We start from the raw sequence: 16,984 nt of genomic DNA on the forward strand, positions 1-16,984 counted from the left end.
TGGTGGAGGGGCGAGGACGGTGAGGAAGGAGGATTTGCTGTGCTGTGGGAGCTGACTTGCTGAGGCCCTGGGGGTAATACAGTTTTGTTTTGGTTTTTATTTAGTTACAAATGTCTGGCTCAAGCTGTTTACTTCTAGATGCTGAGATAAGCTTTCATCATTAGTGTGTACAAATTACCTCATAGAGAGTTTGCATTGAAACCTGCTCCTAAATTATTTACCAGAGCTGGCAGCTGGAAAACCTACCACTCCGTGTCCTGCCAGCTCCGGTCCCGTGGGTCGCCTGGGTGACTCGTGTGGTAACCTGATAGGGTGCACACTCCACCCGCCTCCCGGTCGGCTGCTTGGAGCAGGATGCAGTTTGGAGTGACTGTCCTTGCTGCTGTGCGTGGTTTCCACTTGGATCTCTGTTCACAAGCCCTTGGCCTGTGGCCCCCACCCCAGCCACACACCAGCCCCACAGCCCCAGCACGTCGGCCGCCCACCCTGGTTTCTGAGGTTGGGGTTCTGCCTCCCTCATTCTTCCTCCCAGGTTTGAGGGGAGGGCCCAGGGAAGTTGAAAGTCACAGCCTCCTTTGTGGCCTTTGAGGCTGAGAAACCGATGGCACTTGAAGTCAGTCCCTCCTCTCAGCGGGCATTTTACACAGACGGCAAGTGGAGCAGCTACCCGCCTGGTGGGTCGAGGGTTTGTCTAATCCCATATCCTGTCATGTTTAATGATTTTTCTTAGATCAAGAACTTTCATTTGAGCTAAACTCCTTTCTAAGGATGTCAGTAATATATTGAAACATGAAATATTGTGTCTTTTGGCAAGGACCTTCCAAATGTGTTCAATCTATCCATTGACTCTCAGTGGAAACATAAATAAATCTTTCCAAATTAGTGGCTATTTGACTCAGGAATTCCCAAAGAAGAATGATTCTAGAACTTCCCTTGGAATGTATTCTGATGCCTCCCAGTTTTTATAATTAACTTTTATTTAAAGTATTACTTAAATCATTCTCGAAATAATAAAGAGTAATTTCTTGTCCTTTTGTCAGTAGTGATGGGTAAATTTCTCACCACTCTCAAGAACTCCATGTGAAAGAGGCAATCAGTCATAAACCTGGTGTAGGTCCACCTGGGGGCGTTTCAGGCCTGGACTCGCTCCTCACAAGTCAGGGGACAGGGTGCATCTGGGGCAGCTGTGGGGACACCTTCCACGAGAGCGCCGTGCTTCGTTCTGTGAGCGCTCAACGACTCCTGCTAAATGTGTAATTTACGCAAAATTATTTATCCGATTCCCCGACGCCTGGAGCTCAGCAGGGGTGAAGTGGTAGGAACGGAGCAGTTATTGACACGTGTGGTGGCAACTGGGGTTTCCGTTTGACAGCCCAACGGCAAGAGGGGAGATGGGAAGTACGGCCCAGGGAGGAAGGTGGAGAAGGCTGCCCACAAGGTCTGGGAAGAGTGTGCCCTGTGGTTTTCATGGGAGAAATATTAGATTAAGATGTTTTGTTACCTTGCAGATTATAGCTGAAGCTGTTTGAAGAAACAGGTTGTACTCCTGTTTCTTCTCCTCTGCAGGGTTACTGTGGAGATGATAATAGACACGAATGATAGTAACACACATGACGTGCAGGGAGGAATGACCCGGCTGTGTGGAGGTGGGTGCACATGGCTCTGGGGTTGATAGTCCAGGTGGTGAAAACGGGGGGTTCATTGTAGTTGCAGTTTGAGTGAATGTGATAGCTTTTCAAGCAGCCCACTTATGATTTCTAAGCTGATTGGAGCACATACGTAACATGGATAGTTAAAATCTAATATTTCCTCCACAGCTGATTTAAACGATAATGTTGTCTTGGCCATATAGGAACTCTGATCCAGTTGTAAAAGTAGTCAATTTATTGGAGCTTCTTTTACATAAATGAAAGTTTTGATCATCAAGGCCCAGTATAACAGAAACATGAAATAGCTGGTAGATGGAGAATTGGTTATTGTGCAGACATATCCGTAGGTCCTAGGAATAATGGGAAATCCATTAAGCTGCTTGGAAACCCAGCCTGTATGTGCTCACTTTGAGGGAGTCCCGAGTTTCTTCCCTGACTGGACCAGGCTCCTCTTGGTTGCTTGGCAGTGACTATTCCTCGAGCCCTTCCCTCAGCTTTCTCCCAGATGTGTATAGGGACAGGAGGTAAGGAGGAAACACACCGGGTACCTGTGACACCAGTGCACCTGTGCTGCTGTGTGTGTGGTGCACATGCTGGGGGGTGAGCTGGAAAAAGCGTTCAGCAGCACTTGCTGTATCTAAGAACAGCACAGGGTTTATTGCGGAGTTCAGATATTCCTAAGTTAAAAACGTTGCTGCGAGGAGGTAGACACTGAGGGGAGAGACTTGTGTTCCTCATTTGAGGTCCGTGGATCCTTAGAGAATGCATCCATGGATCTTGGGGGGGGGTCACAGGAACCTCTGAAATGGGAAGCAGGATTTGGGATATTTACATATTTTCTCACATGAGAGTCTTTTTTTACTTTTCAGTTTATATTTTGAGATTCTCAAAAGTGTCTTTGGCTCAGAAAGAATACTGGATGTTTGAACTTGGTTGTTAGCCACTGGTGCTTTACATAATTGTATTGTTTTTGCCCTTATAATAAGGAAGTAGAGGTGTCATTCCAGTTCAGCAGCTGGGCCCCGTGCTGGGCGGCGTAGGCAGCATCCTTGGCGGGTGGCGAAGCTTTGAACCCAGTGATGTCTGATGCCACCTGGTCCGTCACTGCTTCCTCTGTGTGATGCTGGGCATCTCACAGCCTTCTCTGGGCCTGAATTTCTCCATTTGTAAGTTGAGGGGTTTAAACTGCAGATCTCTTGAGGACCCCTGTCTGTTTTCCTGGTTGGTGCTGCAGCTTTGCCCCTCAGCCCCAGAGCCTGTTCCCTGTGTGGTTTCCATGTGGTGCGGGCTGTCCATCCCAGGACCTCTCACAGCTGCTCTGGGTTTTTTCTTCCACAAATTTTTCAGTCCTAGTAAAACTTGGAGTGGCTTTTTCTTAAAATCTCAGTGGATTGCAGTAGATCCTGCTTTTATAATTTTTAGTCAAAGTTTATTTTCTATTGCAATTGGTTAGTTTTAATATATTTGCTCAAAGCTGGGTAAAGGGGAGATAGACCCAGTTCTCTGCTTGTTGCATGTCAGTCTCACTCTGAACAGACTTGGGGGTGCTGGCCTGAGTATCTAGGTAGGAAGTGGCAGGGCCTCTTGACTCCCCTGGGCCCTGGAGTTATGTGGGCCTTGGGTGAGACGCTCGCTCAAGTGCGTTCCAGCTGGGGCTCCAGGTGTCTTCCTGCCTGCCGTGATGAAGGGTGTGGGTAGGAGCTCAGGGCTAGAGCCTGCAGCTGCCTGCCACCAGTGCAGCTTTCTGGTGGTGGTTCTGCAAGACAGGAGGCCTCTCACAGTGAGAGAAGAGCGAACCCCAGGGACTACGGGGGAGGCAGAAGGGTCCTCAGCCTGGCTCTCGAGCTGCTGGGGGAAGACGGGAGAGGCAAGGATGGGTGCAGGACACACATTTCGCCTTTGCTGAAGCTGGGAGTGAAGCAGGAGCTGAGCCAGTTTACTTCTGTGGAGATACACTTCCCTGGAGGATGACCTTCCTAAGCCGGTCTGGGAAGCTCGACGCATGTATGTCACCACATACTCTCCTGGAACCCCTTCTCAGAGTCCCTCCTTCAGACGTGTGGTCTGATAATTCAGTTCTTTCCTTTGTCCCCAGAAGTGTGTATTCTGCGTGGACTTGCAGTTTCCATCGCTTTGCTGGGTTTCGGAAGTTTGAGCCGCCGTGCAGTGCTGGCTGTGGGGAGGTGGGGCTTCTGTTTCCAATGAGGAGCCTTCAGCGTCGGGAGAGCCTATCGCCTTTCACGGGAGCTACTCTGATCCAGGCAGTGGCCACGCAGTCTGGTTATTGTTTGTGGATCCAGGCGGTTTGCAGCCGGAAGGAGGGCAGGTGGGGGTTTACGACTCTGCGCTGCGGGACTAGCCGGGAGACTCTGATTTCTCCTGCCACCTGTGCGGGCGAACTTGGAACTGGGCGCCTGGCTTGACGCCGACTCTTTTTCTCCAGCTGGAGGAGTTCCTTCCGTCTGTGTTCTGCCCTTGGAAGGAAAGATGCCTGGGAGAGGAGTGGGGCCGCCAGAGGCGGTGCTGGGTGCGCACCACAGAGCCTCAGTTATGTTCTTTGCAAAGTCCTGACAAGTGTTCCTGAAATGGACACTCTGCTTCATTTTTAAAATTGTACTTTTATTTGTTTTTATTTTCATTTTTGGGGGGCCGTGGACATCCCTGACCTAGAAACCAAGTACAACAATGTGGCTAGTGTAAAAAAATATTTTTTTTGTTTCTTAACTCCTCATTTTCCTTTTCTTTGTAATTGGGTGACATAGAAGCAGCCTTTTTGCATAAAGCTGTGCCTGACTCTCAACACCGTCTGAATGAATGGGACGGAGCAGTCTCGATCAAAGGACCTGGACCAATTTTAAAAAACGAGCCTTTTGTTTGTTGGGCTACCTTTGTCTGTAGTTGATTTTGATGTGAAAGAAGATGAAAAAGGACGGCTCTTCAGGTTCCTTCAGATTCAAGTCCAGCCCGGGTTCTCTCTCACGTGCTGTGAGTTGGATAAATTTCTCCTCCTTGTCCAGGCAGACAAAGAGGCTGTTCCGCAGCGATGGGGAGCTCCCGGTTTGTGGGCAGCAGGTGGAAGCAGACGATGAAAACTGGACCTACAGAACCCAGCCCAGAAAAGGTGACTTGAGTTTTTTTTTACTTAAACATTTTTAGAAGTTTGTAGAATTCTTTGTTTCTATCACTGATTTCCCTTCACAATTTTTGGCCTTGTTAGGAGGGGTTTTTTTTGTTTATTTTAGAATTCAGTATCATTCATTTGCTTACATGCCTAAAATAAAAGTGCTCTCTCACTTAGTTTCAGCATGAGATCACATCCTTCTAAGAAGGACGGAATAGCCATTGTTGTCCTCAGCACTCCCCTCCTCAGACCCTCACACTCACGTGACTTGTGGAGAGTTCGGTGGTGAACCGTCGTCACAGAAGGAGTCATCTGCTCTGGGACTGAGGTTGGGACGTGGAGCTCTTTTCTGGAACAGTGCACTGAGGAGCCTGGGAATCCTGGATGGCCTCCAGGCATCTTTCTGCTGAGAAGATTGATGGGTTACATGAGCAGGTGTTGGGGTGACATCGAGGAGAATGAACCCACGAAGGGCTTGCCCTTCTTATCTTGGCCAAAAGGAGTTTTTGGATTTCTTTCCAGTTTCTTTCCGACCAGGCTGGTCTCTTTTCAGGGTTAGCGTGTTTTATCTTCCTCAAGGCGAAGAAAAGATCAGTCCTGGTGGAGAGGGAAATATTTCAATATTTCTCAACACACCCCTATATTATGTTTAGAATTTCTGAGTTCTTCCTCTTAAGACTGTTTACTGGAGAGACTGGTCAGTTAGGGTCTGAAATGGCTTCTCCCTCGGCGCCGTGGCTGACCCCATGGGGAGCCCTATTGAAGTGTTACAAAGGAGCCGGTCCAGACATTCCATGTGATTGTGTTTCCGTGTTTATCACATTCTTCCCGTGCAAAAGAAACCTCGTTAGAATCTTTCAGGGACCTGTTCTTTCTCCTCTTCTGGGAAACAAAACTGAAATGTGAGAGAATAAACTAAGTTAAATATGTGCTTGTGGGTCCAATAATTATATTCCATGGACTGAGAATTAAATACAGCCCTTCTTGTGGATGATGTGTGTTACACCACTTGTTCTTGTCTGTTAGCTGTGGCACAGGAGGGGCTAGTTCATGCTCTTTGAAGTCAGTTGTTTATTATGTCAAGAAGGTGGCCAGCGCTGGTCCGCTGATGCTGAGCTCCAATATGCAGGTTTTCACTCAGATACAGTGTGACTGCCAGGAGTAGGGAAGTCTCTGTGCCCTCCGGCTGGAGTCTTGGAGTTTCGTAAGTCCACGAACTTGCCTTTTCTAAATCGAGTGAGCTGTGGTTTTGGTAAATGGGTGGGTTGTAGTGTTTGAAGAAAGCATTTGAAGGGTGGATACAGTAGTGCTGTTGCTGCCAGAGGGTGTCGTTTTGATTCCTTTGGCTTTTGCTGGAAGTTGTTTTTTATGACTTGTTTTGTTTTAAATTAACCTCTGTCAAGTTTCTGTTAAACGTTGTGTGTGTGTGAGCGTGCCGCTTTAGGGTTTCTGTCGTAGATGCTCCATCCGGTTCACGTTAAAGGGAAGGAGACTGCGACTTTGCGTGTCTTAGTTGGAAATGAAGCAAGTGCTGTACACTTGACTTGGGAAGAATAAAGAAGTCATTGTAAAGGGCAAGGTGACCTGGAAAGGGAGGGAGAACGTGTTTATGTAACAAACACGAGTCTGAGCCCCTTATTGCTATGGAATGGTGGGTGCAGTGGGCTCACACAGATACCTGGGCATAACGCGTGTGCACGTCTGTATAGTTCCTAGAAGTAGTCAGGCATGGATGATGATATCATTTCTGACATATGTGTTAGCGGGAAATCCTGAAAAAGCTGTCTGTAGATCAAAATTCATGATATTGTATTCTGGTTTCACATTTGACTCACAAAAGAAAACTGTCTCTCAACTTTGACACATTGTCTTGGGGGCTTGTTATAATAGATGCTCCTTATTCCACATGGTTCTTGCCTTTGGAGAAATACAGAAGTGACATTCATTTACACTTGGCAGATCAAAAGAGGAAAAATCTTTCAGAAAAATTATGCAGATTGGAGTTTTTTTGTAGGAGTATCAAATAAGCTAAAACTCTTGCATGGATTATCATTCAGTCTAAGAATGCCCAGTGGCCATGTCAGGATTTAGGTGCAGATAAATATGCACTGAAGACATTCGTCTGATGAGAATCGTGTAGCACCTATTTTTCTTTTATGTCTGTCCAGACTACATGCATGTGAATCCACTTTCTTTTTGGCTTACCCCCAACACCCTTACCTTGTATTAACATCTTTGATTTACACAGGTTTCTAAAAACCTGCTCACCCTCCTCCCCCCCCCCCCCCCCCCCCCCCACACACTCACGCTGCTGCCTTGGTTCAGCAGTGCCCATCCTGGGATCTTGGGCTGACGAGAGTCTGGTTCTGCAGCCTCCTGGCTTTCTGCCTCCCACCAGCAGCTGCTGCAAGACCAGAGGGCTTGCCTGCTCACTGCCCACTGTCTCCAGGGCAAGTTGCTTTGCAGGGTTGACCCATTGCATCCCTGCTATCAGTGTGGACAGTGTGTTGTCCAAGACCCAGGTTCATTGTATTAAACACTTCTTCCACGTTTCATTTTAGAAGATATTTTTATAATGAATCTCCTTGCTGGATTGCTTATCAGTAACATCAAAATAAAGTTTTTAAGTGGCTACCTTCATGGATATCTGTCAGTACACAAACCCGTAGCTTTTCAATTTTATGTTCTCACTTATACTCAAGAAACTAAAGATAAAATTACAGTGCTTGAGACTTCTTTGGAGAAACTTTTTATAGGATTGCATGTTACTACTGGCATCTTTCCTGATAGACTTGTACTGTTCCCGAGTCTGGACAGTGGCTGGAAGACTCATATTGATGTGTCCAAGCAGTTGCCAATCACTGGTGCTGACCTGGCCGGTGTCAAACTCTATTGCCCATTGTCCTCAGGAAGGCTAGGTACCAGCGATGATCAGTTCTCATGTTCTTAGTGTGGGATGACCCTCACTATGAGAGCAGAGGATGTTTCTGCTTAGTTGGCCATAAAAATCAAGGGTGTGAGTCAGGATCCTCTAGAGCACTGAGTTCAGTGATTCGTGAGCTCTTCCCTTAGGAGCTTGCGTGGTGAACAGTGGACGTCTAGATGAGATGGCCTGGAGCTCTCACGTGGGGCGCGAAGGCATTCGTTGCAGGAATTCTCCCTGAGTGCTGTGTGCAGGATGCAGAGAATGTAGCACACAGGCCTTGAAGTCATGGGTTCACACTCATGTGCAGAATCTAAGGGGGAATTAAAGAGAAAGTGCAGGATCATTGTGGAAAAGTGTAGAATGAGTGGCTTAGTTGAGAAGGTTCAGATGAAGACACTTCATCTGGAGCATTTCCGTGTTTTACATGGTCTTCTGGCTGTTAGTGTTGATAAACAATATTTAATGGCTCGGCTTCATTTCCAGCACCATGGAAGATTCTCCGTGGGGACTGATGACTATCTTCTCCCTTACCCTTCTCTTGTCAAATAAAACCACAAAAGGAAGAATAACAGTGGGGTGTCCTCTCATTGAGGAGAACGAGTTCTGTTGGATCCCCAGCTCTCTGTTGAGTGGGAGGGAGGCATGATTGATGATCCTGTATTGACAGGTGGGCAGATCGATAGGGTAATTGACATGCAAAGCCTCGGTTTGGACAATACTCTTTGGACTTTATCGTGTGTACTAATAACATTACCAAACTTGAACCATTTGAGTTTCAGTTTCCTCCCGTCCCAGGAACTCCAGAGAATGACCTTCCTGGGCATCAAGGGGAATGGATAATCCGTACACTAGTAATCGGTTGTTGAGTGTGGCAGTGGGCTATATTTAAAGTAATTTCATCCCATAATAAATAGTTGCGAAAAACAGGATCCTGGTGCATAATTGGATTAGCAATGACTTCAGACGGTACAGTGGAGAAAATGGCATGGAAGACCAAGAGTAGCCAAGATCCTCTTTTCATGTAAATAGCTATGATTTATTTTTGATCATGAGATCTTTAAAATTATGGGGTTTAAGAGCATTTTCTTCATGACATTAAAGAAGTCTTAAAAATATTGGCAAATATTGTCAAAGGACCACTCAAATTTGAGAGTAAAACTAGATAAATAAGTAATGTTTATTCTGAGGGTCACTATGTACATCGGAAAACTAGCTGAATGGAGTTGATCTTGGTGTCTTAATAAAAGAGGCAATAAGAGTATTGCCAGAGCTGAATGCAGTGTTCTCCTCTTCCCTTCTATTGAGGCTGATGCTCTGTGGAGGAGACGCACTATGTGCCACTTAACATTTATCTGGTTCCCTGACACTGGCCTTTGTTAACTTGATCGTTTCTTCTTCTGAAGTAAGGGAATCTCCATTGTCTTGCTCCCTTGTTTTACTGCAAAAATGATTTTATTTGTTATTAAATTGATGAAGTTCTATTGAAATGATGTTTTATGTAATTCTCTTCCTTTATTTACTTATTTTCAAAAGCTTGTGGATTTGTTTTGAGAATTGGACACTCGCTTAGATTACTAGAAATATCTCAGGGTGATGAAAGAAGGACCTTATTGTCAGAGCCTGCGTTTGGAAGTGAGTCATCTGTGTTCGTTTCCCTTGAAATGTCCATACTGGGTTTTGAAAATGTTTTTGAAATTGTTTTTTTCAAACAGTTATTTTTAAAAATAAATTTAAAAGACCCTGAAGGTTAATTAAGGTTAAATTTTTATAAGTCTCTTGCAGTTGTTATAGAATGTGTTATATTTCCATGTAATTTCAAGGTTTTTTGGTTTAACTATAATATTTTCTATCAATTAAAATTTTTTAACTGCAATATTTCCTATGAAATACTTCCATTAACTCCAGTCCTGTCGGTTTTATCTCCTCAAGGTCTATTGTGTCTGCGGCCACATGTCTCCCCGGCCTTCTGAGCTGTCTTCTGCTCTTTCTTGTTACCGTCACTCTTGTCCCCCTTTGGGCCACTCTTGAGTCCATGCTGTGGTCAGAGTCATCTTCCTAAAACTCATGTATAATCGCGTCACTCTCTGTGGCTCCCCATTGCCTGCAAGCAAAGCCCACACCATGTCACACAGCCTGAGGCCCTGCGCTAGGATCCTCTCGGTGCCCTGTCCTTTAAACTCCAGAAACCCGGCAGAGCAGGATGCTCTGGCCCCCTCCTCCACGTGTTGACCTCCTGCTTCACCTTCTAGACTCTCTTTAAAACCCTGTGAAGTCCTCCCTGGCCCCCCAAGGGCAGAGCCACTTGCTCCCTCTCTCCGCTATCTTTCTCCACCTTCTGCATTCCTCCACCATTGCCCTCATCGCTGGATTATCCTTGTTTACTCCTCTGCATCTTTAGCTAGGCTCTGAACTCAGCACAGAGACCTAGTCTTCCTTATCTCTTTTGTCCCTAAGCTATGTGCTCAGTAAATGGTGCTGGGGGGTGAGCACAACTCCTCTGGACACTGGTGGCTGTGCCATCTGCAGAGGTCTCGTCCTGGACAGACCTCTGGGCTCTCGGGACGCCGCTGGGTCTTGTGCCACAAGCACTTGCTTTGTTGCACATGCTGGTGGGTGTGAACTCGCAAGTGCTCCTAGTTCTGAACTCTCTGGAGTGTGGCAAAAGCGAGGGTTCCGTGGGTGGGAGCATAGCTTCAGTGGCAGTCTGCGGCTCCTGTTGCCCTGCTTGGACTGTGCACGGGTCCGGGACTCCCAGCAGCGTTGGATCTGACCTGGTGGACAGAGATGAGGGGGCGATGAGGAGCCACGAGGCTCTGTCCTCTTCTCAGCCGGTCCCTGCGTTGCCCCTGCCCCCTCAGTCAGGCTTGTCTGAACGCAGCAGCCGCAGGGACCTTTGCAGGGAACACGAGTCGCATCCTGTATCTTCACCACTTAAGACCCTTGGAGCTTTCCTTCTCTATGGTTTGACTGAAGTCTCTGCAAGGCCCTGTGAGGCCCCATGTGGCCTGTCCCTGCGCTTCCCCGCTCTCCTGTGAGTCACACCAGCTCCCTCCTTGTTCGGCTCTGCACGATGTTCCCTCCCCCTCCTCTTTCAGCCCCTTGTGCAGAAGTCGTCTCAGTGCCCTGCCTAAACTGTCACAGCTGGCCCTCCCCTGACCTTTCTACCCGCATCTCTCTTCTTCCCCAAAGCACTTACCACCACCTAATACACTCTATACTTTGTGTGGTTATTTTTGGTGCTGTCTCTAAAACTAGAATTTAGTCTCTAAGACAGGAGAGTTTTAAATACGTTTCGATGACCAGAGTTTCCCCAAGCCTGGCCCGTGGTGGGTGTTCGGTACATTTTAGTTGAAAGAGAGAGTGAATGACACATCGAGCACCAGGTCAGGGCGTCTACATGTTTCACTCGTGTCCCTTCTGATCATGTGACCTGGAACAAGGCACACAATCTGTTTAAGCTCTGGTTTCCATTCTGTAAAATAGGATGATGCCTATTCATCATACGTGTGGGTAGCAGGTACAGCTTGTTATTGAATAAGTGAGTGTATGCTTTATAGATACTGTATCAGCCTCCAGATTGGGCCTGATGGTATTTAATGGTGCTGTCTGTGGGGCTGGCTCTCTCTTCACTATCAGTAGTCAACTGAGTCAGGAGATGTCTTTATCCTAGTGTAGAACATACTATTCTGTAGAATTTTCAGTATTGATATAAGTGCTCTTCGGGTACTGTGTAACCTAGACAACGCATGTGGAAGCTGTCACCTCCTCTACATCATCCTTCAAGTCACAGGCGCATCACGATGATTGGTCAACCATGGACCGAGTATATGACGGTGGTCCCAGGAGATTGGTGCCATACAGCTAGGTGTGTGGTAGGCCGTACCATCTAGGTCTGTGTGAGTGTGCTCTGTGATGCTCACACACGACAGAACCACCTAATGACGCGTTTTGCAGAATGTGTACCCATCAAGTGACACCTGACTGTATACCTGAGTTTTTATGTCAAATCCTGAAATGATTAAAATACTAAATTGAAAGTCAAGTCTCAGTTAGGCAACCCATCCAAAAGTATTAACAATAGCTAACATTTAATGGGTGCTTGCCATGGCTAGACACTATTAATAACACATTGCATGAGTGAACCCATTTAATAAGTATTGTCTAGACACCATAAGTATTCAATAAAAGTAATAGTTGGTTTGATAAGCAAGGAAGGGTCATGAGGGAGAACTGAAAACTGGGCTGAGAAACTTAGCTGTGGAGAGGCGGAAGCCAGTGTAATTCTGTGGAAAGAGAAATGCACTTGAAAGGACGTGGGGTATTTTGGGGTCTGGACCCAAGAACTTCTGGGTTAAGGGCACAAGCTCTGCTTTTGAGTCTCTGGGCTTCATGCGGCTCCTGGATTTGAGCTCTGTGAAGCCTGGTCTGTGTACTATGCAGTGCCTTGCACTTTGTAGACAGTGAGTCAATATTTGTTGTGTGAACATGTGGTCATGGCAGGGTGGAGGAAAACTGCTCAGGGTAGGGCGCGCAGGTGGATTGGAGCCTTGGGGACCAGCATCAGGCGTCTGGGAGCTGTGGAGGTTGAGAAGAAACTGGGTGCTGGTGGAAGCCATCATGTGGCACGTGAGGAAAAGCAGATGTGGAACCACAGATTTTCATGTTAGGCTACCTTCTTTAAAGGAAGTTACAGGTTTTAGTAATTACTTGTTAGTGTAGCAACAGCATCTCTGATTTTCAAAAGTATAGTTGTGTTTGTTCTAGCTGCGTGAAATATGGGTAGTCTTCACCTTGTATTTCTTTTGTCTTTTTGGTTTTTTTTCAGATTTTTATTTTTCCTTTTTCTCCCCAAAGCCCCCCGGTACACAGTTGTATATTTTTAGTTGTGGGTTCTTCTAGTTGTGCTATGTGGACGCCGCCTCAGCATGCCTTGATGAGCGGTGCCATGTCCACTCCCAGGATCCGAACCAGCGAAACCCTGGGCCGCTGAAGCAGAGCGTGCAAACTTTACCACTCGGCCACGGGGCTGGCCCTCACCTTGTATTTCTAATCTTCCTTGTTAAAGGTGGTATTTATGGCGATCACTGTCTTAATAAATGGATTGGAAAACTCACAGTCAACATACACACTGTGCATATACAGAGATGTGCGTGGCGTGAGGCTGGGGGAGCTGGGGCTGGTTGCAGTGATGCCTCTGAGGTCTGCCCTTCATCAGCCCTCACCAAACTTCCCTGTACCATGAATTCAGCATCACAGAGGTCTCTCTGTCATTTATGGCTGATGTTTGATAACTGACTTGTCATCAAAGACACTGAGCCAACAATTACTTATTTGCTTCTTGCTGGAACCCCTCCCTGTGCTGGATGCATCACATTTGGCTGTTTAAACATGTATGATGTGTGGTGAGCACTTGTCTGGCCGGGCAGATGTCTGAGACCATCTCCCTGGGAGATTGTTAGCTGGGGTTCCCAGCTAATACACCACGCCCCCCATACTGCCCTTTACTAGACTCATTCCCAGGATCTGGGTGCGTGTTGCAGATTCTTGTGCTTTGAGAGTTCCTGTTGCTTAGTAGACTTGATGTAAAGCAACACCTTGAGAAGGCCACACGGAGGGGCAAGACTTTCCCAGATTCAAGGTGAAAGTGGCTCGAATTGTGAGTGACCTGTAGTGACCTGGCACACATGGCCTTCCCCAGAGCTGGTGGAATGAAAAGCAGCTCTACCCTGCCATTTCTGTGCCCTCCTGTTCCTCAAAAAGGCTGTGTTAGGGGATAATGAATAGGACATAATGGAAGGAGGCGGCTGGACAGGAGGAGGGACAGAGAGGGGATGAGCTGTGAGGGGAGGAGAGATGCTGACTCCCCACCTCTCCATTCTGTCTTCCCTTTGCTGACGGTTCTGGCCCTCTCTCCTAAGTCAGGAGAGCAATGGTGGCCCACGGGGCTCAGCCCAGGTTCTGAACATGCTGCTTGCATGACTGACTGTGCACGGGCAATACTTCAGGATTGTTTGTTTCGAGACATGGCTTAATGAAGTTTCTGTGCATGGTTGGAAAAGGCGTGGAACAGGGTCAAGGCCAGTCTGTCCACTGGTTAGAATCCTGTTAGTGGAACAAGTAGGATATCAGATTTGGGCTCCATGGATGCTTATGCTTCTCTAAGGAAGCTCATTTATAAGTGAAAGCCACAGGCAGTGGAGATTTCAATATACTGTATCGCTTGATTTTTGTCTTTTCAGCAAACTCAAAGAGAAAGTGAGAATAAGTAATTCTGCTGTTGGTACAGTTCCCTCGCCCTGTACCCGGAGGTTCACTTTCATGCTGTAGTTAGAAACAACCCAGCTGAAGTGGACGCTGGGGATCTGGTTGCACTCTGAGATAACCCAGAATGCCTCTCCGACAGGTGTGTGCTGCTTCTGTCTCGACACAAGCACACCAGGCAGGTGGCGAGTTTACCCTGGCGGGCGGTGGCTGCCTGGCTTGGTTGCTGTGGTTTTTCTGACTGGTAGTTATTTATTTATGCCATTTTTTTTCACAGATAGAAAGTACATAGGGTGCTTTGACTTCCTGGGAAAAGAACTTGGATTTTTACCTTAAAGTATTTGTGTTGCAGGGTTAATCAGCACACTCTATTCCTGCTGTGAAAAGATCTTTTAAGTACATTTTTCCTTGCTAGCTTCCCAAGTCCAATTCTTTGGCCTTAAGTGTGAATGCCTGAATGTTGTTCTGCTCCAAGGATCCCAGTGGATTTATAAGCAATTTTTGAGACAGCTTGTTGCATTCAGGGTGATCTTGTGGGCTACTGACGGTTGATAAAGCTGCAGAGGCTGGAATGTCTCTCCTTCAACCTTCCTTTTGATCACCACACCTTGGTTACGCCCCACACACTGGAGATGTGTGGGTTTTCCAGTTGATCATCAGACCTTGGTTATACCCCATACACTGGGGATGTGTTGGTTTATCCAGTTGATCATCAGACCTTGGTTACACCCCGCACACTGGGGATGTGTTGGCTTATCCAGTTCAGCATCACATCTTGGTTACACCCTATACACTGGGAATGTGTTGGTTTTTCCAGTTGATCTATGTTCGTATGTCATTGTAACCAGGGAAACATTATGTAACAGTTTAGAAATTTGGAAGATCATGTGTCAACTCGAACTAATAAAGAGGTTTGAACCAAAATCCAATTAGTAAATTTTCTTGTAGTTTCTGAGAAAGTTGTGTACGGTTTCTCTACAACAAATGATTGTTTAGAATGGGAGAGGAATCTTCTACAGTGGATCTGTGGTCTGGATGTTTTGGCTTTTTCAGTACCCTGTAGATTTGATTATTGTTGCTTTTTTAAATCAGTGATTTTTAAAAATTTTGCCTGTTTCCAGAAGTAATAAGTACACTTTACGTTAGGTCCTAGTTCACACAGTGTGTATACACACACACATGCATATACATATACACACGCATACATGCACACATGCACACACACATATGCATATACATATATACACACATACATGCACACATACACACATATACATATATATACACATACATGCACACATACACACATATACATATATACACGCATACATGCACACATGCACACACATGTACATATACATATATACACGCATACATGCACACACATATGCATATACATATATGCACACATGCACATACATATAACACATGGCTGCACACATGCATTCACACATACACATATGCACATACATATACATGCACATATGCACACACATATACACACGCACACATGCACACACATGCATATACATATATACACACGCACACATGCACACACATATGCATATACATATATGCACACATGCACATACATATAACACATGGCTGCACACATGCATTCACATATACACATATGCACATACATATACATGCACATATGCACGCACATATACACACGCATACACACATGCATATACATATATACACACGCATACATGCACACATGCACACACATATGCATATACATATACACACGCATACACGCACACATGCACACACACATGCATATATATACACACGCATACATGCACACATGCACACACATATGCATATACATATACACATGCACACATGCACACACATATGCATATACATATATACACGCATACATGCACACATGCATTTACATATACACATTGCATATACAGTACACATGCATGTGTACATGTAGACATATACATGCATCTGCATGTTTATAAAATGAAACAAGAACTCTGTGAAACTTCTCACCTTTACTGCATGTCTACTTGTAATACTCTCTGTTTTCCTCTTCTTTTTTTGTTTTCTTTTTGGTGAGGAAGATTCTCCCTGAGCTAGCATCTGTGCCAATCTTTCTCTATTTTGTGTGTGGGTCACTTCCACAGCATGGCCACTGACAAGTGGTATAGGTCCACATCCAGGAACCGAACCTGGGCCGCTGAAGCAGAGTGTGCCGAACTTAACCACTAAGGCTTGGGGCCGGCCCCTGTTCTGTTTTATGCTAGTCTGTTTTACTAGACAGAAGATGTGAGTCTGACCTGCTGAAGTGGCTTTATGGCTGCCTTTTAGCTCACGGCCTTCAGTTTGCAGTGGGCCTCCCTCCTTTGAGTAGGTTTGTCGTGCTGTATACTGGGTAGCTTTGGTGGAGTTGCTGCAGGTCGTGCCCCGTGCATCTGCATTGTAGAAAGCCCTGGATGCCAGAAGTGTCTGGAGACACTGCGCGTTCGTGGTGCATCTCAAGAGTCATCTGGTCTGAGAACCGACTCACCGCCATGAGCACCTGAGTGTTTCTTCTGAGTTCCCGTCTGGGTTTCCTCAGGGGACATGCTTGAATGTCAGCAGGGTAGGAGCCACTTCCAGTGTGACCCTCATCCCCTGTGGGCACACAGTGGAGAGCCCGCAAGCAGCAACGCCCCTCTTCTGGAGAGTTCTGTCGTGCTCTCTGACCCACTGTCCATCCCCCATGGGAAGAAAATTAGTGGAGAAATTCAGTCCATTTAACTGCATGTTCAAGTTGTTGGACTCTAGCCTGTGTCTCAGAGACCCTATATCTGAACTGGAAGAAAAGCTACATTTTCTCTGAAACATAAAGTTACTGTGAAACACTGAAGATTGTTAGAGATGCTTCTCTATATTGTGGTAATATGGGCCACACGTTAGCTTCAAGAAGGGTAGAGGGTTGTGCCTTTATTTATTTGTATGTCTGGATGACAGAAGCTGCCTCATTCACCTTTCAGGGTACTAAAACTATTGAGTATTTTTTTATGA

The 16,984-nt window shown here is 46.2% G+C and overlaps 1 protein-coding gene across 2 annotated transcripts in view; it reads left to right on the forward strand.

The window, feature by feature from the left end:
• The first annotated feature begins 3,990 nt into the window (after positions 1–3,990).
• NHSL1 (NHS like 1) overlaps positions 3,991–16,984 on the forward strand; it is a 124,014-nt gene continuing 111,020 nt past the window's right edge. For both annotated transcript variants that reach the window (XM_046675289.1, XM_046675290.1), the window contains exon 1: positions 3,991–4,770. In XM_046675289.1, coding sequence (XP_046531245.1) covers positions 4,569–4,770 — 202 coding nt within the window. In that variant the 5' untranslated portion in view covers positions 3,991–4,568. The remainder of the gene's footprint in view (positions 4,771–16,984) is intronic.

The sequence above is a fragment of the Equus quagga genome, chromosome 11 (genome assembly GCF_021613505.1).
Source record: "Equus quagga isolate Etosha38 chromosome 11, UCLA_HA_Equagga_1.0, whole genome shotgun sequence".
Taxonomy (NCBI): Eukaryota; Metazoa; Chordata; class Mammalia; order Perissodactyla; family Equidae; genus Equus; species Equus quagga.